Source organism: Kogia breviceps, chromosome X (assembly GCF_026419965.1).
Source record: "Kogia breviceps isolate mKogBre1 chromosome X, mKogBre1 haplotype 1, whole genome shotgun sequence".
Lineage (NCBI taxonomy): Eukaryota > Metazoa > Chordata > Mammalia > Artiodactyla > Physeteridae > Kogia > Kogia breviceps.
In genome coordinates this window covers 133,421,531-133,447,359 of record NC_081330.1, presented here as the reverse complement: position 1 = coordinate 133,447,359, position 25,829 = coordinate 133,421,531, and the positions used below count along the sequence as shown (strand labels likewise).

General features: G+C 47.9%; 1 protein-coding gene across 3 annotated transcripts in view; it reads right to left on the bottom strand.

Annotated features, from left to right (window-relative positions):
• The window catches only part of DHRSX (dehydrogenase/reductase X-linked), a 285,141-nt gene that overhangs the window by 142,958 nt on the left and 116,354 nt on the right, over nucleotides 1-25,829 (bottom strand). For all 3 annotated transcript variants that reach the window (XR_010838592.1, XR_010838593.1, XM_059050689.2), the window contains exon 4: nucleotides 5,599-5,700. Coding sequence is in view for 1 of the 3 variants with exons in the window: in XM_059050689.2 (XP_058906672.1) it covers nucleotides 5,599-5,700 (102 nt within the window). In the remaining 2 variants the exon portion in view is untranslated. The remainder of the gene's footprint in view (nucleotides 1-5,598; nucleotides 5,701-25,829) is intronic.

Sequence of the window (25,829 nt, the reverse complement as noted above, 5' to 3'; positions counted from 1 at the left end):
ATACCAAACGTCTGCAAAAATCCTGATCGCTCTCTTTAGGAATAAATTTTAGAAATGCAAAGCACGAAGTCTAGCGAGACGTGGCCCTTGGACGTCTTCTCTGTGGCACGCAGCTGGGGCTGTTTTCCTTAAGAGTTGATGGGTGAGCAGGCGTTTGTCCTAGTACCCCAACTCCTCTGAACAAATCACCTTGGGGTCGGGGGGTGGGGTGGGGTGTAAGTTAATATTCCAGAGGAGGGTCCCAGGCATATCGTTTTCAGAAACCCTGCAGACCCTCCTAGATACCAACAGCACCATCGAAAGGGTTCCCCTCTGAGAAGTCCTGTAGTTGGGAAGCCCACTGGCATCTGCTGACTCAGAATCTCCCCAATATCCATCCCTTCAGAACTGCCGTTTGAACACAGCAAAGATAAACTCTCGTGTACAAACCAAGCCACGAGATGAATGAGAAAATCCTTCACTTCCCCCAAATCGGCTGAGTCCGCCCCGAGCCCCGGGCGGGTAACGAATCCATCGTCAGTCTGGGCTGGGCCCTCCTGGCAAAACCCTGGCCCGAGGGGCATTTATCCCTGGAGCCGTCCGCCCATCCTGGGTACCAGAGGGGGATGCCCCTTCCTAAGTCCAGGGGTTGCCCACACTTCTGTGGTCCTGTGGCATCTCCAAGAGACACAGAGGCTCTGCAAAGGAGGGGTCCTCTTTTTCAGGGATCCGACAGCCTTCAGGCCCAGCACCGCGGGGAGTGGGCATCCATTGTGGGCACCAGTATAGCCTCCGCCCCAGGGCACATCGTTCCTGGAAGTTTCTGTCTGAACCCACAGAGGCTGTTGCTTCCAAGTCCTACAGAACCGGGCTCCTCCCGCCAGGGACCCGGATGGGGTTCTGAGAAGAACCGTCCTAAGTCTCCAGAAGAAACCCCACAGAGGCGAGAAGGTGCCCAACCCCGGCCACATTTTGAAAGATAAAGGGTACCACACGGCAGGAGCACACACCACGTGTGAGTTCAGCCAATCGTCCTGTAATAGCTGGACTCCCATTTCTGACTCTTGGAAAATGGCATTCGGAGGAGTCCGGGCTGGGAAATTCCACGCGTGGGGTTTAATTTAATCACACCTAAGGATGCCGTCTTCTCTTTACACGACCCTGTGTCACACCGTGAGAGACATTTTCTAGGGTCAGGCATTTCACAGAATAAGTCTTTGTTTAATGTGTGTCTCCTTGGCTCGAGAATGATTGGCAGGGGGTCAAGGGCTTTTGTTTATCACTGTATGGTTCCTGCGTGTGAACCACCGAGAAGGCGGGTGAGGACGATAGAATAATGTCCCCAAAATGTCCACGTCCTGATCCCTCTGTGGAGGACAGAATAATGTTCCCCAAAACGTTCATGTTTTAATCTCTGGAACCTGTGACTCTGCCACCTTAACCTGGCAAAAGGGAGTCTGCAGATATGATTACATTAAGTATGTTGACCTGGGGCGCCGACCCTGGGTGAGCCCAGTGTACTTCCACAGTCCCTTATGGCAGGGAGGCAGGGGGTCAGACTCCGAGAAGGAGGTGTGAGGACAGACAGAAGCAGAGGTTGCAGGGAGAGGGCGATGTGAAGGTGCTGTGGTGCTCACTTTGAAGAGGCAGGCAGGGGCCATAAGCTAAGGAATTTGGACAAGGAAGCTGGGAACAGGAAGGAAACGGATTTTCCCAAGAGCCCGTGTCCCTTAGGGGCTCTGGAATCCCACACCGGTTCTGTCACCTTGAGGTGCCTCTGGGGCACTGAGCAGAAACAAGGCCTGAGCTCAGAGGAAAGATCTGGATGGAGGAGTTAAATCCGGGCTGAAGGTCAGCCAACGTGCGGATGAGATTCTCTGCAGAAAGGAGAGAGAGGGTGTGGAGAGAGGGTCCAGCAGCAAGCCCCCCCCACCCAGGTCCAAATGCAACTCCGTCCTGGCTTCCAGAGAAACGTTATCTTCCCGAGAGCCATGCAGGCGGGGTTTAAAATCGGCGGAGAAAAGGAACACGGGACCATCGCAGAATGACTGGACTTAACTCAAAACGCAAGGGCACTACAGATAAATGCTGGAGAGGGTGTGGAGAGAAGGGAGCCCTCCTGCACTGTTGGTGGGAATGTAAGTTGGTGCAGCCACTGTGGAGAACAGGATGGAGGGTCCTTAAAAAACTAAAAATGGAGCTACCATACAATCCAACAATCCCACTCCTGGGCACGTATCCAGAGAAAACCATAATCTGAAAATATCCGTGCACCCCAATGTTCATAGCAGCACTATTTACGATAGCCAGGTCATGAAAGCAACCTAAGTGTCCACGGACAGATGAATGATAGAGAAGATGTAGTACATATATATATATAATGGAATATTACTCAGCCACAAAAAAGAATGAAATAATGCCATTTGCAGCAACATGGACAGACCTGGAGATGATCACACTACGTGAAGTAAGTCAGACAAAGAAAGACAAATATCATATGATAGCGCTTATATGTAGAATCTAAAAAATTATACAAATGAAATTATTTCTAAAACAGAAACAAACTCGCAGACATAGAGAACTATGGCTACCAAAGGAAAAAGGGTGGGGGGGGGATAAATTAGGAGTTTGGGCTTAACAGACACACTACTATATATAAAGTAGATAAACAACAAGGACCTACTGTAGAGCGCAGGGAACTATATTCACCATCTTGTAATAACCTAGCATGGAAAAGAATCTGAAATAGCACATATATATGTGTGTGTATCACTGAGTCACTTTGCTGTACACCTGAAACTAGCACAACATTGTAAATCAACTAGACTTCAAGTAAAAAAAAGATGGTTAAAAAAAAGAGCAGAGCAGAGTCAACGGAGCATTGTATATAAACTAAATAAAATTACTTAAAGTGCTTTTCATTTAAAAAAAAACAACAACAACAACTTGGGACTTCCCTGGGGGCGCAGTGGTTAAGAATCCGCCTGCCGATGCAGGGGGACGCGGGTTCGAGCCCCGGTCCGGGAAGATCCCACATGCCGCGGAGCAACGAAGCCCGTGCGCCACAACTACGGAGCCTGTGCTCTAGAGCCTGCGAGCCACAACTACTGAGCCCACGAGCCACAACTACTGAAGCCCGCGCACCTAGAGCCCGTGCTCTGCAGCAAGGGAAGCCACCGCGATGAGAAGCCCGTGCACCGCAATGAAGATCTGACGCAGCCCAAAAAAAAACAAATAAAATGAATAAATTTATTTTTTAAAAACCCAGCAACTTAAGGGCGAGGGTGAATTATGGAGAACACATTGATCTATCTTGTCTATGGTGTTCTCCCCAGAGAGCTCTCTCCACTGCAGCAAATGTGCTTTACAGACATATTTCCCGCTCAAATTCTGTCGACCCAAAGCAGAGATCTGTTGGAGAGAGGTATCAGATTTGAGATACATAATTTCCCCTACTTCCTGGCCGATGGGAGGCTGTACTGAAACCGCAGAAAAGGCCCTCAGTGGATATTCAGTTCTGTTGCGCATGTGTCTATAAAACCTCAGGAAGCCTGCACGACGGCAGCATACCGGGCACATGGTGCTGTTACTGATTCCCGAGGGTGTTAAATTTAATGTGGAAAGAAGATGTGTGGTTCGACACGGCCCCTCCATGCGACTCACCTGTACATGTGGCAATTGATCATGTTTTCTTTCTAATCAAGGCAGACACAGATTAACACCCACCAAAGGAACCCCACCCCGGTGCTGAGGGTCCCAAGTGGCCACGTCCTTGGAAAGCAGTTATTTCTGCAAAGAGGTCTAAGGCCTAATCATTTTGGGGAACTTGAAAGATATCAATCAAGCGTACATTAAATGCATTCTGGACCTTTCCAGAAGAGCTGCCAGCACTAACGACACGCGGAGTACTTTCCCAGGCTAAGTAGAGGGAAACGGTATTAGTTGTAGGCGTTTCATAGGTACCCACACATCAAAGCCACAGATGCATACGTGTAGCTTTGGAGACACAGTTTATATCCCATGCATTTCCCTTCAGTGGGAATTTCCAATTAAACAAGTGGATTGAGCAGAGGGAGGTATGTCTATCTGACCCTGAACGCCAACCCCACTAGTATCATGGGCGAAAGATAAAATACACAAGACGAAGAGAAAGGTGAGGAAATGACAGCAAGTACCTCTCGGGAGCCAGAATCAGATGGACAAGTGTCACAGCCTCAGGAGGAGGACGGATGCTCCCTCCCCTTGAGATCTGTCCACATCCTAATCCCGGGCCTTGTGCATAGGGTCCCCCAGAAAAAGGGGTGCCAGCAAAAGGGACTTCGGAGAAGGGATTAGGTTAAGGATGTTTAGATGCGGAAATGACCCTGGATTATCTACGGGAAGCTCAGTATAATCACAAGGGTCCTCGTTTTCTCTGCCATCCAAAATACGAATAATTTGGGACTTCCCTGGCGGTCCAGTGGTTAGGACTCAGCGCTTTCACTGCCGTGGCCCCGGGTTCAATCCCTGCTCGGAGAACTAAGATCCCACAAGCCACGGGGCATGACCAAAATAACTAAATGAATCCATAAAATTGCTTAAAAACACTGGTAAAGAGAAAATCTTAAAAACAGAATAAAAGACATTTAAAAAAAAAACAAAATACAAATAATTTGACACATGTTTTACCTATTTGGGAAAAAAGTATAATGGCTGTAACTCACTGTTTATGTCTATTCCTTTTACTGTATTAACTAACTAATTTAATTATTTTTGGCCAGGCTGTGTGGCATGTGGGATCTTAGTTCCCCAACCGGGGATTGAACCCGTGCCCCCTGCATTGGGGGCACAGAGCGTTAATCACCGGACCGCCAGGCAAGTCTCTACTGTATCAATTTAACTATTTACCTCCTTTATATGCTGGATCTCCAAGTCTGAAAGCAACGTGTTAAATTCCACCAGCACAAATGTTTTCCAGGATGCTTGCAATGGTTTTTGTTCTCTATATTTACTGTTTGGAGATGTGAAACACTGTGTTTCTCTGTGGAGAGTTTGGATGAACTTTTATGAAACAAGTTGACTGTAGCAGCGGAAGAGAGAAAGAGGCAGGGAAACGGGCAGGAAAGTGAGAAAGCAGACGTGTTTCCAACGCTCTTAAGAGCTCAGTGGGGCTGACAGAGGGGCTCTGGGTGGTCTGTGCTGAAGGTGGCCAGCGGGCAGGAGGAGGGGAGGTGTGGATTCCACGTGCGCGTTTGAAGCGTGCTGGCTGTTAAGGATGACGTCAAGAGACAGTTGGGCGTGAGGGTCTGGAGCCCAGATAACGATCATCGTGGAAACACACTGAGGCTTTAATAAAATAACCCTCGTGAAAACACCCAACCCTTTGCATGTCCCACATACATCTTAGCCCAAGTGGACCTGTCAGAGTATCAAACCCACAGGACACGTCACCACACTTTACATCATTTCAAAGCAACACCCTAAAATTGGTTATTCTGATAGCGAAAGCCAAACACATCCGTGGAACAAAACAGTGGCAATAACTGAAACATACATTTCCTTGGGAATCCCGCTTTCCCAAAGGACCTCTAGAGCTCGTGTCTGTGTCTGAACTAACCTCTGGATTTCACCAGAACTCACCGTTATTCACCAGGACGTGGAGTGGGATTTTCTTCATCTTGAACCTCTGGACAAACTGCTGAATAGACCTCATGGACGCCAGGTCACAATATAGAAATTCCACTGGAGAAAGATAAAAACGCGTGGTTATCCTCCAATTTACTGCAGATGCTAAGACGATTTCTAAAGAGGTTAACTTCTATCCCTCCTGGGAAGTAACACTGGATTAGAGAAAAGCGGAAGGTCCATCGTGGGCTACATACGCCAAGAAGACCCTCTATGAGTTACGTCCTTGACGATGCCCTCTTTTTGAATGTGGGTAGGACTGTGTCCTCTTATACAGCAAAGATCCTGGGATGCCACCCCTATGACTATATCATTACATAATATTCCCTCTTGCAAGCAGACTAGAGGAAGAGAGATTCTCCTGCTGTTCTGGAAGAAATAAGTTGCCTCGCTGGGAGAGGGCCATGGGGCAAGACCTTCAAGGTAGCTCCTGGGAGCTGAGAACAGCTCCCACTCAAGAGCCAGCAGGACAGTCAGAACCTCAGACCTACAACCTCAAGGGACGGAGTTCATCCAACAACCACGTGAGCTCAGAAGACGATCCTGCGGTCCAGAGGGGAACTCAGGCCACACAACCCTTCTGAGCGGAAGGCAGTCTTTTGGGTCATTCTGCAGCAGTGTGGTCCTTGCACTGTCACAGCTGGCTCTGCTGAAGGATCGCTTTGGGTCTCCCCAGGCCCAGCTCTTGGTAAGATGTTCACAGGAACATCCATGGTCCCAGGACCCAGGGACAGAGGGGAGTACACGGCTTCCATATCCTAAGGACCAGCACCTACTGTGCCATACATCTCAGGGGTGAGACATGCCTGCAGGATTTTGTCAGTTTGTGGTTTCTGTAGGAAGTTTTAAATATAATTACACCTGAGAGCCAGCAAAAGTACTCGCTTGGGAAGGTACATAGTTTGGAACACACATGTTAGTGTTCACTCAGAAGAGACATTTCAAGATAATCTTGAGCATGGAGAATGGAATCTATGTGGGCCAAGTCACACAGCCACTGAGGACAAGCAAGTGTATGTACTTATTAAAATATTTTCAGGGCTTCCCTGGTGGCGCAGTGGTTGGGAGTCCGCCTGCCGATGCAGGAGACGCGGGTTCGTGCCCTGGTCCGGGAGGATCCCACATGCCGCGGAGCAACTAAGCCCGTGAGCCATGGCCGCTGAGCCTGCGCGTCCGGAGCCTGTGCTCCGCAGCGGGAGAGGCCACAACAGTGAGAGGCCCGCATACTGCAAAAATTAAAAAAAAAAAAAAAAAAAATTTTCAATATTTTCCCTAAAAAATTACAGTGGGGGTGGGCATGCTCCTGGATCAGAGTTACTCAGCGTGGCCTAGGGACAGGCCCCATCCTGTGCTCTGTCTGTTATCAGTCTGCCAGAGGACACGTTCAGAAATTGAGGATGTGTTTAGAAATTTAAAAAAAAAAAAAAAACAGTCATTTTGTTTGCTGAATCCAGTAACTTAAAAAAAAAAAAAAAAAAAGCAACACTGGGCACTCCGGTTTTGCATGTTTCTTACGTGTATTTTTTCTCATAATTCCTTTCTATTCTGTCTCCAATGGCATCAGGCTGTGACAGACTGGGGACGAGGGAGCTTTGCCACAGGGCGTTTGGAAGTTCTGCTCTAGAACACGGTGCCATCTGGATAGGCATTCCTGACACACTGTTCTAACTTTCGCCTGAAACACTCCCAAGAATGTAAAAAACAAAGAAGAAGAAGAAGAAAACTCACACTACTGCTAATAACTCGAACCCATGGTAAAAGGATGGGTGGACCCACACACTCAGCTTCCAGAAACAGAGCACTGTTACTGGATCTTCGAAATGTCAGAAGATGATTTTTCCCTGCTCCTTGGGGGAAAAGGAGCAGAAATGACCAGAAACATGAAGACTGACGTTCCACATTGAGAGCACTGCGTTGTGAAGGAGCTACTGGGTTTTGCTTCTTTTCTGTCCATTCTTGTCATTAGTACCCACTTTCTACATCCTTTGAGGAGCTTCCCCCCACCCCTCACCTCTACAACAGCATCACTGGCAGGACGATGGGGTGACACTGCACGGGGAATGTGAGCCCCCAAATCAAGCCCTACCGCTGAGGAGGGCAGACTGTTCCCTGCAGACCAGAAGGCTTTAAGGGCTCCATCCCTGAGAAAAGAAACGCCCGAGACAAGTTGTAAACTGTGAGGTCTATCCCCCCATCAAGCAGAAGCACCAGGATTGATCACTGACAGGATATGGGGACTCATGCATGCTAGGGGCTCACCTAAAACCCAAGTAGGGGCTGCATCCCCCCAAACAATGTAGATGGTGAGAGGGGACAGGGGTAACTGACACAGCAGGGCTCCTGGCAGGGAGGAGGAGACACAAGTGAACATTTTTCATTTTACCTGGGGTGCCATCACCAACACCTTCATTTCGATCTGGATAATTAGAGAAATGAAGGTTGCGATGTTTTGAGAATGGTCAAGATACCCCTAGGAAATAAGAAATAGAACGTCTGCCATGCAGAGGACTGGAACATAGGAGGTATACCAGTTGTCCGGGTAGCAAAACAGGAGACCCAGGAAACAGGTAGGGGTGCAGCTTGAAAGAGTAAGAGTGAACCTCAAGAGACTGGTCAAGATGCAAAACCAAGATGGTAGCCTCGTATGGGAAGACCACACTCAGAGTTCTTCTGGACATTCATGATATAGCTTTCTAAAGCGGGGATTGAAAATTAAAAGGCTGAAAAGTATCAGGCAAACAAGCAGAAATCAAGCAGGGCTGGCCCTACTGACATAAGATGGAGACGATTCAGGACTAAAATATTAATGGGGCAACATGGATCGTTATCTGTGAGTCCAACGCTCAGTGAGTTTGAAGTCACAACCGTCGTGCCACGTTCTCAGAATAACACGATAGCGCAGCCTACTTCTCAGGAACCCTTGGGAATGCAGGGAGACGTGGACAGAACCAAAAGGGTTATGGGAGAAATTGAGTGTACGTCTTTGAGCATCTGACAGATCGATAGACCAAAAAACAGACAGAAACAAAGACCCAGAGAAGACTGTGAATAATATATTTGACAAGGTTGAAAATGCAAATGTACAAATAGGGATGAGTCTCTCGTAGGAAGAAGATTTTAAAATTATAGGTGTGTGCTTCTAATGATATTAATAATATGCTAGATTTACAAGTAAAATATGAACATCTCAAGGAAATGAATGCTTTCCTGAGAAAAAGACTGATTGTTACGACCTAATCAAGGAAATTAGGAATACTCAGAGCAACGAATATGGGAGAAACAGAAAAATTAATGAAATGACGACATCCAGAAAAGGCGGGGACAGTGTCCATGGTGTTTTATCAAATTTTTTCCGACTTTCAAAAAATAGATAATCCCACCTCTACTGGTTGATCTAGAACACGCGGGTTGCGGGGGGGGAAAGCCCGAGTTGATTCTTTTTATGAAGTGTACCTTGTTCTGATACAAAAATCTGCAAAGAAATAGCACCAGAAGGAGATGGGAGTTCACATCAATACTCAGAGATGAAAAAAAATCACGAACAAAAATGTAAATTAAAACGTTTCCACTGGCATAAACTTAAGCACGTACGAGACAAACACAAGATAATTTTTAGAGAGGCTGTCTGTTCAGAGATGACTTCTGCCGGGAAAGGGCTCTTAGAATCGGTTCTGTCCATCTCACCGTAACCGGGTACCCGCCTTGGAACGTAACAGGGGTAATTTTAGGGCCACCAAGACCCTGAAAGGCTGAGAGGCACCGTTTATGGTGAAGGGGGTTCAGGTGAGCATAAGGGCAGCTTTCAAATATCCCGACACCAAGCACAGCCCTCAAGCGCGGGGCCAGCGGGGCCCGGAAAACCTGCCCCCCGTCTCCCCAACGGGGAACTGGGCTCACTCTTCCTGTGTGAGGGCAGCAAACGCGGTCCGGCTCCGTCACAGACGGATTCGGGGAGCTGCCGGCTGCTACATCCATGCCAGGCAGGGATGCAGCTTCCGGAGTCCTGGCCCTGTCTCCACTGCAGACAAAGGAACAGCGGCCCCCAAAGGACCAGGATGCACCCCGAAGGACAACAGCTTGGTGATCACAGCCCGCCTCTCACCTTTCCCTATATTTCTCTATTTAAAAGATAAAGGTGAACGGGCACCCATAAAGTGATGCGAAAAGGACAAACCACCTTATGAAAAAATGGGCAAGAGACATGGGCAAGCACTCCCCCAAGAGAAGGAAACTGAATGACAAATACACACCCTAAAAGACACGCTATCTCAACAGCCAGTGGGAAATGCAAATTAAAACCGGGAGAAGATGTCACTCCACATCCACCAAGGTGGCAGAAACGCCAGACGTTGCATTATCAAGGTTGCCGACGGTACAGGATACATCAATACATGTATACATTGCTCTTTGGAATGTAAACTGGTCCAGATCTTCGGAAAAGAAGGTGATATTACACGGTCATTTTGCACACGTGTGTAGCGCTGGACTGAGCAACTCCACACCTAGGCGTGTATACCCTAGAACATGTCTCACCCGTGTCCCCCAGGCGCCGTGTATAAGAACATTTGTAAGTGCATCGTCTCTATGGGCAGAAACGAATACACCAGAAATAGATCAAACGCCTGTCCACCAGAAAAATAATAATTCACTCCTTAAAAATAAACGTGCCACATACACACCTCTTGGCTGTTCTAGACAAGAGAGACAGACTCAGTCTGTTGAGACGTGAGATGCTATTTTCTCGGTAGGAAGCAGAACCCAGCTGCCCGTAACCCGGGACATGTCCTGAGTGGGGTGCGTTTTCCCGGAACAGGAAAGCACCCCGAGGACCCCGCTCTGCGTCAGGACCGGGACACGCACGCGGGAGGAACTCCACGCAGCCTCTCTTCTGAAAGCCCCCCGCCCCGCAAGGGTGGTCCTTCCCGGGGCAACTCGGCGTCACAGGCGGCATCTCAGGAAACACCCCCGGAAGCAACCGCGTCCGGAAGCACGGGGCCCGGCTGGCGTGCTCTCTCGGGGGCCGCGACTCCACCCCGCAACGTGGATTTGCTTCTTCTCTTCGACCAGCGCAGGCGGACCTCGTTGTACGGCATCTCAGTGGACTGCGCTTTGCAGATGCTGTGGGTTTTGGGGGGGTTTTTTGGGTGTTTGGGGTTTTTTTGTTTGTTTGTTTTTTTACAGATGGAAGGTCTGGGGCAGCCCGGCGTCGGGCAAGTCTGTCGGGGCCATTTTTCCAAAAGCATTTGCTCAGTTTGTGTCTCTGGGTCACGTTCTAGTCAATCTCGCCACATTTCAAACATTTTCATTAGGATTCTGTTTGCGATGCTGACCTGTGATCACGGATCCTGCCCGTTACCACCGCAACAGGATATGGCTCGGGGAAGGCCCAGAAGGACGGGAAGCAACTTTTGGCAGTAAAGTTATTTTTAAATAAAGGTATGTGCATTGTTTTTTGTAGACACAGTAAGGACCTACTGTATAGCACAGGAAACTCTACTCAATAACCTGTAACGGCCTGTACGGAAAAAAAAAACTGAAAAACTAAAAAAGAGTGGATACCTGTATATGTATAACTGAATCTCTTTGCTGTCCACCTGAAACACAACCTTGTAAAATCAACGGTACTCCAACAAAAATTGTAAAAAAAAAAAAAAAAAGAAAAAGAAAAAAGACATAATAGACTCTTTTTAAGTCACACGTGAATTACTTTTAATCCACATGCAACTTTTCATTTTAAAATAATTTTTTTAATTTTAATTTAATTTTATTTTTGGCCATGCCACGCAGATTGTGGGATCTTAGTTCCCTGACCAGGGACTGAACCCGGGGCCCCAGAAGTGAAAGCTACGAACCCTAACCACTGGACCACCAGGGAGTTCCCAAGACATAACAGACCTAACAAAATATGGTCTAGTTGCGCCGGGGAACCAAACAATTCATGACTTGCTATATTGTTGTGATATTCGATTTTTCGTGGTGGTCTGGAACCAAACCCACGACACCTCCCGGGTGCGTCTGTGCTTCTAAAAGGATCGGACCGCAGACAGCCAGCCTGTACGGCCAGCATCGGAGGGAAACGGTGAGGCCCCAGCCACTTGGTTGCTGTGTGTTACAGCTGCCTGTCCCTGCGGGGGAGGTCAGAGGGCACAGCCAGGTGTAGGTGCACCCGACTGGTCTCATGCCCCTGCCTTGGTCCCCTGATGCCTGTCTGTGCACATCCACTGCCCCAGCGCCCCTTGTTCTCGTGGTTCATAGTTCAGAATCCCCTTTTTCTTAAGTCTAAGTGATTTCTGCTCTGTCCATATTCCCTTTTCTCTGAACTATCAACTGAAAAAAAAAAAAAAAAAAGCACAACCTAAAAGTTGAGAATTATGTTTTATTTGGTGGACTCGCTGACGACTTAAGCCCGGGAATACAGCCTCTCGGGTAGCTCTGGGGGACTGTTCCAAAGAGGTCAGGGAGCAGCCAGGGTCTGCAGGCGGTTTTGCAACAAAGACCAGGTAGTTCAAACATCAAAAGAGTATTAAAGAAACCAGACATCTCAAGTTAATGAATCTGGTGCTTTGCTATATATGATGAGAAGATGCAGGAGTCTGAAGTCTGAGCTCATTGAAATCGTTCCACTGATATGTGCATCTTAACTCTCTGGGGCCGGGATCCTGTTTTTCTCCATCCTGAATGGCCTCAGGGCAAAACACTGCCGCGGCTGCAGTGGCTGAGGGCTTGATGGCTGCAGCATCCTTTGTTTAATGAAAAGCCTGGTGACATTTTGTGTCCACATCACAAAGATATCTTGGAGATCCAATGCTGTCTTGCAATAACCAGCTGCAATTTTTTGTAGCCCCTGTGCCCACCTGAGCCTCAAGCTCACCCTTATCAAGCAAAGCCCTGGTTCTCAGATTACAGGGATTCCTCCCTACAGACAGACATTCTTAGGACACACACATCCACCTCCAGGGAAGTTCATTTCTTTAAGTCTCCCCGTTCGCTTTTCTCTCTCTCCTTGGAGACACCAAACCACCACCACTGAACCATCACAGGAAGACGTACATTCAACCCCAGAATCTCAAGTATAAAACCACTGCCACCACCAAAAGAGAGTCAACAACAACATAGGTAAAAAGCTTTGGTAAAAGGTGTTGAAATGTGTGAAATTTTCAGGTTACAGATTATTCAAATGTTTATGATTGCCAAGTATATTTGGAAAATGAAATTAAAGTGGGAACATTCTCCATCGACCCCAAGACAAGTAACAGGTGCCCCAAAGCACTTTACAATTAAAGACCAAAGAATGACCTCCAACTAACTCGTAAGCCAGATGGTTAGAAGGTAATCTGCGTCTTACTTGGAAACAGGGGCTTCTAAAGAGTTTTAAAAGCAAGTCGTACTCCCAGGAGGTAAATGGTCCTTCTGGAGATCTTATTTCGTTTATCCCCCCACAGAGCTGGACTAAAAGTAACTTCCACCCAGCCCACATGATCACCGGTCCCTGACTAGTGTAGGTTCAGGATGAGTGCCTTACCCACTGTTTACGGATTATAACACCAAGATGACGTCAGCATTCCTCACAGCCAACTAAAGCGCTTCGTAACTAATCACAGGGTAAATACAAATTTAATTGCAATGAGATATCGCCTCATCACTTGTTGGAATGGCTATTATCAAAAAGGTAAGCAACAACGAATGCTGGTGAGAGTGTGGAGAAAAGGGAACCCTCCTACACTGTTGGTGGGAGTGAACATCGGTGCCGCCACTATGGAGATCAGTGATGAGGTTGTTTAAAAAACTAAAAATAGAACTACCATATGATCCAGCAATCCCACTCCTGAGCATATACCCGGAGAAAACCATAATTCAAAAGATGCATGCACCCCTAAGTTTACAGCAGCACTATGCACGATAGCCAAGACATGGAAGCAACCTAAGTGTCCACCGACAGAGGAAGGGATAAAGAAGATGTGGTACGTATATACAATGGAATATTACTCGGCCATAAAAAAGAATGCAATAATGCCATCTGCAGCAACATGGATGGACCTAGAGGTTATCACACTAAGTGACATAAGCCAGACAGAGAAAGATCAGCACCATATGACATCACTTACGTGTGGAATCTAATTTACAAAAAAGATACAAATGAACTTATTTACAAAACAGAAGCAGACTTATAGATATCAAAAACAAACTTATAGTTACCAAAGGGGAATCATGGCGGGCTGGGGAAGGGGGATAAAGCAGAAGCTTGGGATGAACACACACACGGTACCATATATAAAACAGATAACCAACAAGGACCTACTGTAGAGCACAGGGAACCCTACCCAATATCCTGGGATAACCTTGATGAGAAAAGAATCTAAAAAAGAATCAATACATGCATATGTATAACTGAATCACTTTGCTGTACACCTGAAACTAACATGACATTTAAAATCAACTATATTCCAATAAAGTTAAAATATTTTTTTAAAAAAGCAGCGAGTAGGGCTTCCCTGGTGGCGCAGCAGCTGAGAGTCCGCCTGCCGATGCAGAGGACACAGGTTCGTGCCCTGGTCCGGGAAGATCCCACATGCCGCGGAGCGGCTGGGCCCGTCAGCCGTGGCCGCTGCGCCTACGCGTCCGGAGCCTGTGCTCCGCAACGGGAGAGGCCACAACGGTGAGAGGCCCGCGTACCGCTAAAAAAAAAAAAAAAAAAGCAGAGAGTAGAATGGTGGTTACCAGAGGTTGGGGTTTGGGGAAAATAGGAAGATACTGCTCAAAGGGTACAAATTTCCACTTATAGGAAGAATACGTTCTGGGGTGTAATGTACGTCACGGTGACTGTGGTTAACAATAGCGTATTTTATACTCAAAATTTACTGAGACAGTAGATCTTAAATGTCCTCATCACACACACACACACACACACACACACAAGAAAATGGTAACCATGTATGGTGATGGGTGTGTTGTGTGTGTGATGAGAACGCTTAGGATCTACTGACCTCGCAAAATTTCAAATATATAATACAGCACTGGTTCTGGTAATCATTTCAAGATGTATATGCACATTAAATTTTCACACGGGACATCTTCATAAAAAAACAAAACACCGCGGTGTACAACCGAAGATGAGTTAATCAATCAATCAATCAGTGAATGACCTCAGTCACAGAAAAAGAAAAAAGCAATTCAAATACTCCGAGTAATGTTTGGTGACCAGAAATGGAAAATAGGGGGAAAATCCAACTCCAACATACACCCTCTTCCCACCCATGCGACCAGCACTCTGACTTGTGAAATTTTCTGTCCACTAGGAGGCAGGACAACATCAGTAATGTGGGGTTCGGGGTGGAAAACGTTCCTCATAAGCAACTTTTATGGAGATGAAAAGACTTCCTACCAGGAGAACACAAACAAATGCACAGAGATGTCCAACCTCCTCTGTGGCTCCCAGGATCCCCTTGGTCCCTGGCGAGAAGGTCGTGTGGTTACTTTACTTGGGCGTAGACACCAGCTTTAACAAGTTGGATCCAGGGAGTACCGGCACCCATCTGCCTGCAGGGCTCTCCTCACTCTGCCCTGGATTGAGGGCTTGAAGAGGGAGCCGTGGGTATCAGCTAGCTACACTGTGTAACAAATTGTCCCAAACTTCCTGGACGAAAACAACACCCATTTACCATCTCCCAGCTCTTTATGACAGAAGTCTGAGTGGGGGTGATTAGGGTCCTCTGCTCTGGGTCTCACAAAGCTGAAACCATGGTGTCCACAGGACTGGGGTTATCCTCTGTGGCTGGGGATCCTATTCCAGCCTCACTCGGGTTGTAGGTGAAATTCAGTTCCATGCAGTTGTAGGGCTGAGCTCCCGTTTTCTTTCTGGCTGTCGGGCAAAGGTGGCTCTCAGCTTCAAGGGGTCACTCAGCTCCGTGCTGCGTGGCCCTCCCAAAACACGGCTATCAGCTTTTCCTAAGCCAGCATAAAAGTTTCTGCTTCTGTTTCACAGCTTTTCCTAAGCCAGCATAAAAATTTCTGCTTCTGTTTCAAGTCTCTCTCACGGGGTCACCTGTTTAGGCCAGGCCCACCCAATAGTCTCCCTTTTGATTAACTCAATGCCAACTGATTTTGGACCTTAATTACATCTCCAAAGTCCCTTCGCGCTTCCCTGGTGGTGCAGTGGTTAAGAATCCTCCTGCCAGGGCTTCCCTGGTGTCGCAGTGGTTGAGAGTCTGCCTGCCGATGCAGGGGACATGGGTTCGTGCCCCGATCCGGGAGGATCCCACAAGCCACGGAGCGGCTGGGCCTGTGAGCCATGGCCGCTGGGCCTGCGCGTCCGGAGCCTGTGCTCCGCAACGGGGTGAGGCCACAGCAGTGAGAGAGGCCCGCGTACCACAAAAAAAAAAATTATTTTCAAAAAACAAAAAAGGAAGCAACGGATGGAGGGAGGAAAGAAGAAAAGGAGACAGCAGAGGGAGAGGTGTAATTATTGTCTTTCTACTGGGAACAGAAAAACCCCGGGTTTAGATTCTTTTTAATATAGAAGAATTCTTTTTTATTTGCTCACATTTTAGTGACGGTAATTGGTAATTGGTGCCAGTGTTCTTTTTTTCACTCATTTTCTTTTTGTTTTATCAAATAAACTAGTAAAAAAAAAAGAGAGAGAATATTTGTTTTGAGATGATCATGTGGGTTTTGTCTTTTCCCTCGTCGACGTGGTGTATCACACGGATTGGCCTGCATACGCTGAACCATCCTTGTGACCCTGGGATGAGTCCAACACGGCCGCGGGTCATGATCTTTCTGATGTGCGGTTGGACTCAGTTTGCTAGGTTTTGTTGAGAACGGTTGCATCTACATCCATCAAAGATACCGGCCTGTAGTGTCTCAAGACTAGTGCTTGAAGGAGGTGAACGGGATGAGTATTTGCTCACCGCAGTTACTGTCTCTTCAGCTGGCACGCATGTCATGGAGGGAAAGACAGAAACGTGCCAGTTGTACACGCCCCACTCAGAAATCGCCGCACTCCCGGTCCTGAGCGCACGCCTCGCCCCACCTCCGTCAGCTGAGCCTGAAGCTCCGATCACAACCAAAGTCTCAGCAGGTGCACGGTAATGCCTATCATTTGCTTGAGGATGCCACAGCGATTTTCTGCATCATTTCCCTTCCACGGGCGTAAAGCACACATTAACGTTGGAGAGAACCTGTTCATCAAGGCTGTTAAACCTTCCTGAAGAACAAGCAACATCAAGAGACAAAAACGTGCTTTGTTTTTCTCCAGATGTCTGCAGTTCTGCCCGACAGTGGATTTTCTTTTTTTTTTTTTAACGCAGACGATCGTCTTCTACAAGTCTTTCATTTTTTTTTCCCCTTTGCTTTTCAAGAAACACTTTTGTTCGGGACTAGAAAGTACATAACAGGGACTTCCATGGCGGTCCAGTGGTTAAGAATCCACCTGCCAATGCAGGGGACACGGGTTCGAGCCCTGGTCCGGGAAGACACCACATGCCGCGGAGCAACTAAGCCCGTGCGCCACAACTACTGAGCCCGTGCGCCACAACTACTGAGCCCGTGCGCCACAACTACTGAGCCCGCGTACCACAAGCCACAACTAGAGAGAAGCCTGCACGCCCACACTGAGACCCGACGCAGCCAAATTAAATTTAAAAAAAAAAAAAAAGAAAGGACATAACAGTGGGTGGCCTCTCTTGTTTTTCTCCCCCTAGTATCTTGCAAAACTACATTCTCTAGAGAAAAACAGAGGATTTCTCCAGGCAGCTTTTACAGATTAGTAATACCTGCATTGTCTCACATTCCTAGCTGGACAAATCTCTTGTTTTTCTGACTATAGATAAATTTGAAGTCAACTGCCTTATTTTTTTTTATAGTAACTACATACTACTACACAGTTCTAATCCTGTCCTACGTTGGCATGATGTTCAATTATGTCCTGTCGACTAAAAGTCCAGCCGGATATCCAATAATGGACAGAGTGTAAACTACAATCTTTCTAAAATCTGGAAAAATATTAATTGTGAAACACGTCTGGCTCCAAGGAGTACTTTTCAGGACTTTTCCTGCCAGTAGTTCAATTTTCCAGCATTGTTCAGCACTAAGTAAACTAGATTGTGCTATCCAAACTTTAGCCTAATTTACTAAGTGGTTTGTGTGCAGTAATCAATAGCAGAAAACCCCACCGTATGTGATGATATATTCTAATCCAACGTCAATTACAGCTGGTCTTTCTTGACCAAGCCACTTGTCTTAATGAAACAGGACAGTAATTAATCTCCAGAGATACGTTTAAAGGGAAATCTAGACTGATTATAAATCACGGACGTGTGACTCTAGAGTGTTTTTGGAGACAGTGATCCAGTGTGCAACACGTATTTCAAAAGCCTGCATTTATTTTTGCCAGTATGTAATTACCTACATCTGATGTTTCTTATGTGGAATGCAAACTTAATGTCCTAATCTTGTATTTCTGCTTGGGTCCTTTTTATAAATGAACTTCAAGAGTTAGTTCCACTTACTGATATCTGGAACAAATATTATAGGATGGTATGGATTTAAATTCATAAAAGCTGTATATTAGTTGTTTTTTTTTTTTTAATACTATCCACAACTAGCTGTCTGCCCTCATAACTGTATCAGTGTTTCCTTAGTAGCTCCTTTGTTGTTTATATGTAATGGCCTTTTTTACTTCCCCTTCACTCCCCATGACAAGCCCTTGGTACTGAAATAAGTGCTGGATTTTGGAAATAATTTTCCTGACGTGTAGTTAGAAAGACAGAGAGAGTACTATCCATGCAGAAAAAGATACAGATAGAATTCCCATCTGAATTTGAAGCTACGTATTAAAAGAGAGAGAGAGAGAGTGAGGGAGTGTTTCCTTTTGCATAACTCGACAGAGACATGCCGACAGGTGATGGCAAAGTCCGGCCAAAGCAGTGGTACTAACGTAGATTCTGCTGTAACCAATGCATCGTGCATCCCACATAGAACACAGAACCCCGGGCTGAGATGTGTGCTTTCATGCGATGCTTAGAGGGTAGTCCTGTCCTCGAAGCATTTTGACTAATATTAGCCCTGCTTTACCTTCCTCAGATTAATGCAGACATAAGACAACACATCAGTGAGATCGTGAGCTCACCTGAACCCTTTTTTAGCGCTGTCACAGACACTTGAAAACACATAGGATATAGATGATTTTGTTAGATTTATGATTTTTTTTTTTTTTTTTTTTGGCCACGCAGCCTGCAGGATCTCAGTTCCCCAACCAGGGATCGAACCCGGGCCCCCTGCATTGGGAGCACGAAGTCTTAACCACTGGACCGCCAGGGAAGGCCCAGATTTATAAATATTTGAAATAGCAAAAATATATATATCAGGACATTCAAATAACTCCACGGCCTGCCTAGAAGAAAGCTTTCCCTCGAGACTCCAGAATGAGTGAGAACTCGACAGCGCAATGATCTTCCGGCGTCTACCCACCAGCCATGAAGGATGGTCCCTCAGAAGTTCATAAAATCAAGGGGAGGTCTGCACTCCGCGGGGGCTGCGGGAGGTAAATTGACATCTCTGACTGAGAAACTAAGCAGCTAGCACCATGCACACGTGCAAGACAGCAGCACAGCACAGACACACACACCGTCCTCAGCGAGGCTGGCTGAGCAAACGGGCAGATTTCCTCGCGCCGGGACGAGATTCCGCCAGGATCTCTCACGTTTCTGCGTTCCTTGCCTGTGAGGCACTGACCGCCCTCTGTTCTGAATTACCTTTTCAAGTATTCATATAGCACAACACCTAGACGATGAAGACAGCATCTCACTCCAGACCAACAAAAGGGCCAAAAGTTTTCAAAATCAAAATGGGATTGCCTTACCCCGTCCTTGTTCCCCGATCCAAACAGCCAACACCACGCAGTGCGCTTAGGAAAGCGTTCTCTCATTTAAGAAAACAGAAAAAGTCCTAGTTATCTTTTCAGAAATTAATTTCAGAGTCGTCTTTCTTTGACAAGGATCTGCCAGGTTTGGTTTTTTTTTTTTTAAGGGGCACGAGGAAAATGTTCCCATTTGTCATAATGTTTGCTTCTATCCGCTCAGATTTTTCAATGCGTCTTTTCTTTCTGCTTCCAGCCTAGCTGAATTTCCCTAGTCTTGCCATTTTTGAGATATTCAAATGGTAATAATCAGAGCAACAACGCGCTTCAGACACAGGTGCTGTTGTGGAGATCCTGTTGCATTAGTTTGCTAGGGTGCCGTAACAAAATTCTGCAAACAGGGTGGATGAACAACGGATATTTGTTTTCTCCCAGTCCCGGAGGCTGGAGTCTGAGATGCAGGCATGGGCAGGGCTGGTCCCTCCCGAGGCCTCTCTCCTGCGCGTGCAGACGGCCGTCTCCTCCCCGTGTCCTCACGTGGCCGTCCCTCTGTGCGTGTCTGTGTCCTGATCTCCTCTTCTTATAAGGACAGAAGTCCTATGGCATCAGGACCCACCCTAGCGACCTCATTTTTACCTTCATCCCCTGTCTAAAGACCCCATCTCCAAATACAGCCCCATTCTGAGGTCCTGGGGGTCAGGGCTTCAACATGTGAATTCTGGGGGGCCATCCTGGGGACAACCCATGATGCCCGTGGATTGCGAGACCCAGGGTCACCTGCGCCGAAGAAGTTGCGTACTTGGGCTCCTCCAACCGGATTGTCCGGCTTGGTCCTCCTTGGGACCAGAGACCCATGCTGCGGGGATGTCCGCACGGAGCGACCACGGAAGTCGGTGGTCTTAGAACAAGGCAAAGCCACCTGGACCACACAGGCCCCCAATGGGGCTTGGCTAGCGCCTTGACGCAACCGCTAAGCCAACGCCATCACCCACTCCCCCACGCAAAGGATTTTTCAAATTCCAGAAGGATGGAGGGAGCTGGAATTGAGTATTTCCCTGCCCCCGGGTCAGGCAGGCGCTGGTGAAATAATTTCCCTCGAGGGCAGGCAGAGAAAGGAACTCTCTGAGCTTGTTCCAGAATGGAATTCCTGCAGAAGGGGCTATTGCTCCAGTCTTCACCCTTAGAACCCGGTGGGGTTCCTGGCGGTTCTGCGTGACAGTGCAGCCGCCTCCCGTCCTGATGAAAGACTGGCTCACGGGAATTTTAACTTCTCAGACTTGCCCACAATCACCAGCCAGGCTGACCGGCATCCCATGGAAGTCCTCAAACGCACCAATTCAAATCCAGGCACGTCTTTCCCTGAAAGACGTGGCTCATCTCCACGGGGCAGAACAGCTCCATCGTTCAGGGGCTTTGGAGCCTGACTGCCCGAGTCCCCGTGCCACCTCCAAGGCTGGGTAACTTTGGGCAGGTCCCTCAACCTCTCTGAGCTCTGGGGTTGTACCAGTCAGCCTGGACCACCATAACCAGAGGATTAGGAGGCTCAGACATCAGAAATTCATTTTCTCACAGTTCTAGGGGCTGGAAGTCTGAGATCAGGGTGCCGACACGATTGGTTCTGGGGAGGTCTCTGTTCCCGGCTTGCAGACAGCCACCTTCTGGGGGAGAGACAGAGAGAGACAACAAGATCTCTGTGTCTCTTTCTATAAGGACGCTAATCCCATCACAGGGTCCCGCTCTCATGGCCTCATCTAACCCTAATCACCTCCCAAAGGATCTCCTGATGCCACCCCGTCGGGGGTCAGGGCTTCCTCACCTGAATTTCGGATGGACACATATTCATCCCATAGCAGAAAAAGAAAACCTTCCCCTTTGGGGGCTGGCATGAGCCGTAAATGCCCCAACGTGCCCAGAACTGAGCGCAGCCTCTACAGTTCAGTAAGGGGTCCAGAAATAGTAGTTGTGATGCTACATGTGATTTGCTCTTTGGCACTCCCAGCAGGGCAGTGCTGGCCTCACGTCTCACTTCTTTTTAGAAGTGCTGCTCTCAGTGTGACGTGAGGATAGACCTCAGCCCCGCCCGTTTGCAGACACGCTGCAAACACAAGGCTGTGAGCAAGTCGGGTCTTGAGGCTGTTCTGGGGTGTTCAGCTGACACAACACAGAAGCCATCCACGTCGCTTTTAAATCTCTGGTCCAGCCACAGGGTGAAGTAACCCTGTATGTGCCAAACCCTGTGCAGAGCTGACCGTCCACTGCCTGCCTCCTCCAGGGTGCGATCTCTCCAACACGTCCTGGCTCACTCCCTCCACTCATCTTATTTATCTTCAGAACCTGCTTCTGCGCGTGTTTCTAACTTCAACCTAACGACGATCTGTGAAGGGCCTCGCGGGGGCTGTCTCGGACGCTGTAAGGAGATGTCGCCGCGTCCATCCACGCTGTCAACGTTCAGGTACGTGCTTGAAAACAAACCGAACGCCACAATAAACATCGCCTCCTGTCTCCCACGGTCAGGACCCCAGGAAACCACGTCCGGAGGGGCTTCGGGGTGAACGAATCCTATCAAGATGGATTTTCAGAGTCAGCATCTTTAGGGGGTGTCTCGAGAGACCCTGACAGCGGCCATGTGCCTGGAGGAGAGTTCTCTTTTCGCGACCTTCGTGGGGTTACTGCAAAGCATCAGAATTTCTGTGTGAGTGATGGTAGTTTTTGTGGGATGCGGGGTGAGGGCCACTCCAGGTGACCAAGGGAGACACACTGTCCCCTTCCCATCCCTTGCTCTCTGATGACGAAAGAAAGCAAGAAAGCATGGTGTTCTTGTGACACGGCTTCTGCACCCCTGTGGCCCGTATTTATGGGGCCCCATATTTATGGCAGGGAATGTGCAAAAGGCACCAGGGCTCCAAGTAACACGCGGGGGTTACTGAGAGGCACCTACGGCATCCTCGGATAACGCAGGATGACAGGCGACTCCGAGGGCCACGGGCTCACAGTGAAGGCTTTGGTTGAGGAACCCACATGACGACTCACTGCCCAGGCACTGACAGACGGCGGCTCCCGCGATGTCCTCGGTCTCGTGGCCCGAGCGCCACGCCGGCTTCCTTCCAGCTCCCTCATACAGAAGCACCAAGGCGGACCTGAGACCCCAAGATGGACCCGTGGCCAACAGGATAGTGTTGGGGACGGCCATGCCAGTGGAGTCCAGCTCAGAGAAACGCCAGGAGCACCAGCTGTGGATTAAGGGTGTGGACGCCTTGCTCAGCTCACCATGGCCACCGTCTGTCACCAGCACAGGCAGGTGGATATATACAGGCACCCCCCCCCACCTTTGGAAAAGTACTTAGGGATGGAGAATCTACTGAAAACTGGACTCCGCGTGGCCTGCTTTGTCTCTCCGGGCTACTGTTTGGATCATTTGAAAAGAAAACTATCAAGCGCCAATCGTAGAACGCCATTGTTCTTTTGCTACATAAAGAGTTACACTGACACCAGTTCTTGGTGTTTAACCCGCTCAGTGACGTTAAAATCACCTTCAAGTTCTAGATTCCCAAGGAAGTTTTCTTTAGTTTTCTGTGTTCCTGGGGTGTCATTATTATAACCCACTAAGCAAACGCTTCCTATCGACCTCATAAAAAAAAAATATCCTTGGTCAGAGGAGTGGATAAAGACGACGTGGTACATACATACAATGGAATACTACTCAGCCATGAAAAAGGCAATAATGCCATTTGCAGCAACACGGATGCAACTAGAGATGATCATACTAAGTGAAGTAAGTCAGAGAAAGACAAATACCGTATGATATCACTTATGTGTGGAATCTAAAATATGACACAAGTGAACCTATCTATGAAACAGAAACAGACTCACAGACACAGAGAACAGACTGGTGGTAGCCAAGGGGGAGGGGGCTGGGGAGGGAAGGACTGGGAGGCTGGGATTATCAGAGGCAAACTAGTACATATAGGATGGATACACGACAAGGTCCTCCTGTAGAGCACAGGGAAGTCTATTCAATATCCTGTGATAAACCATCATGGAAAAGAACATGAAAAAAGAATGTGTATATATGGGTAACGGAACCACTCTGCTGTAGAGCGGAAATTAACACAACACTGTAAAATCAACTCTACTTCAATAAAAACAAAAATAATAATAATAATGTACTTGGTAATCTATGGAGCAACAAGCTCGCCGTTCACCCTCACGGAGAAAACACACTTACTGATACCAACAACACAGCCAACTGCAAGGGATACGAAAGGCAGAGCAGACCCAAGAGCAAGAGGCAGCTTCCATACAACCAGCTAAGAGGGCGCCATTTGGATTCCAGAAGTGTAGATCTGGAAGTCAACCAGAAAGGAAATATGGAAACCTGAGATGTGACCCAGAGGCAGGAGGAAAGAGCACAGAGCAGGGCATTCTAAATGTCTCTAAAATGCCAAAGGCTTATGGAGGAGGAGGAAACACCTCCACCAAAGGACCCCAAGGTGATGACACCCAAGACGGAAGGGGAGGCTCGGGAGGCGTCCAGCCTTCCACGCTAGGTAGCTGTACCCCTTCGAGACCTGGGAAAGCCTTGCTTTTCTCATCTGTGCAATGGAGCCGAGAATCACATCCACCGTTGGGGTGCTGCATGGGTAAGCGACGCGGTGTCCTCTGCGTCACACCCAGCATACGCCGAATGCCCCACGACCACTTCGTTCACTCTGCGAGTCCTGTTTTTATTCCTTAGGAGGGCGACGGACTGCAGGAGATGCAGGAGAGCCAAGAAAGGTGTTGCAGAAAGAGAGGAAAAGCACAGACGGATGGCTTGAACAGCGAGGACGGGGCCCCAGGGAATAAGTCATGAGAAAGCCAAGACGCTGGGTAAAAATTACCCAGGAGAAATGTGTCAGCAAGGGGAGAGGCAGGCCAAAGCGTGTGCAGTGATATTTTCATAGTGCTTTTAAAATCAGATTGCTAACTGGCCACATCAGACCTTGGCTGGGTGACAGCGAGGGCAGCATAACTGCCGTGTGTCAGCGACGATTCCAGGTCAGCAGACCCCGCCAGACACCCGGAGCCTCACACGTGAGCAGAGACGAAGCGGCTACACCGTGACTCTGAAACACAATCACCTGTGTCGGCTACCCAGCCGTATGACCGCCCACCCTGCTGCAGCCCCAAAAGACGGGATTCTCTATTGCGTACACTGGCAAAGACACCTGGATCTTCTTCCTCTGAATTCTAGCAAGACTACTGAATACCGAGTCCTCTTTCAGACCACCAGAATCACAGAGGCACAGGCAGCGTTTCAATTCCCATGTAAGGTGGCCACACAGGCAATCACTCAAAAAGGCAAGGAGACAGTTTCCTATACCGCTGTCTCTGTTATTACCATGGGTTGTGGACGGTGCTTAATTCTTCCCGAGACCATGCAGGACACAACACGGATGCAGTATTGCCAACCCAGGAGGCTCACCCGAGCTTTGATGTCCAGGGCTTTTTTGAGGGGCAGTCATGTAGGCATGGCAGACCACCTGCACGGCAGACCTTAGTCCGCGGTCCCTGCAAAGGTCAAGCTGACACTACATGCCCCAAAATATTCCACTGTGTGTGTGTGTGTGTGTGTGTGTGTGTGTGTGAGAGAGAGAGAGAGAGAGAGAGAGAAAGACATCTTCTTTATCCATTCGCCTGTTGTACCATTCTACTTCCTGTTTCTATGAGTATGACCTTTGGAGACTCCACATACAAGTGATATCATATGATATTTGTCTTTGTCTGGCTTACTTCACCTAGTATGATCATCTCCAGGTCCATCCATGTTGCTGCACATGGCATTATTTCATTCCTTTTTTATGGCCGAGTAATATTCCACTGTATATATGTACCCCATCTTCTTTATCCATTCATCTGTTGGATACGTGGGTGGCTTCCATATCTTGGCTATTGTAAATAATGCTGCTATGAACACTGGGGTGCATGGATCTTTTCAAATGAGTGTTTTTGTCTTCTTCAGGTATATATTCAAAACTGGAATTGCTGGATCGTACGGTAGTTTTATTTGTAAAATTTGCAAGACCCTCCATCCTGTTCTCCATAGCGGCTGCACCAATTTACATTCCCACCCACAGTGTAGGAGGGGTCCCTTTTCTCCACGCCCTTGTCAACACTGATTATTAATATTTAAGTTTACAGTCATATTTGTTTGTGCTCACCCCCAAACCTTCCTAAATTATCTCTGTTATTATTATGCTTCTGTCTTTATTTACTCAGGTGACATCGTAAAGGAGTCACGTGTGGGTTTCTTGCAGTAGCTCTGAGCCACACCAAACACAGCGTTTCTAAC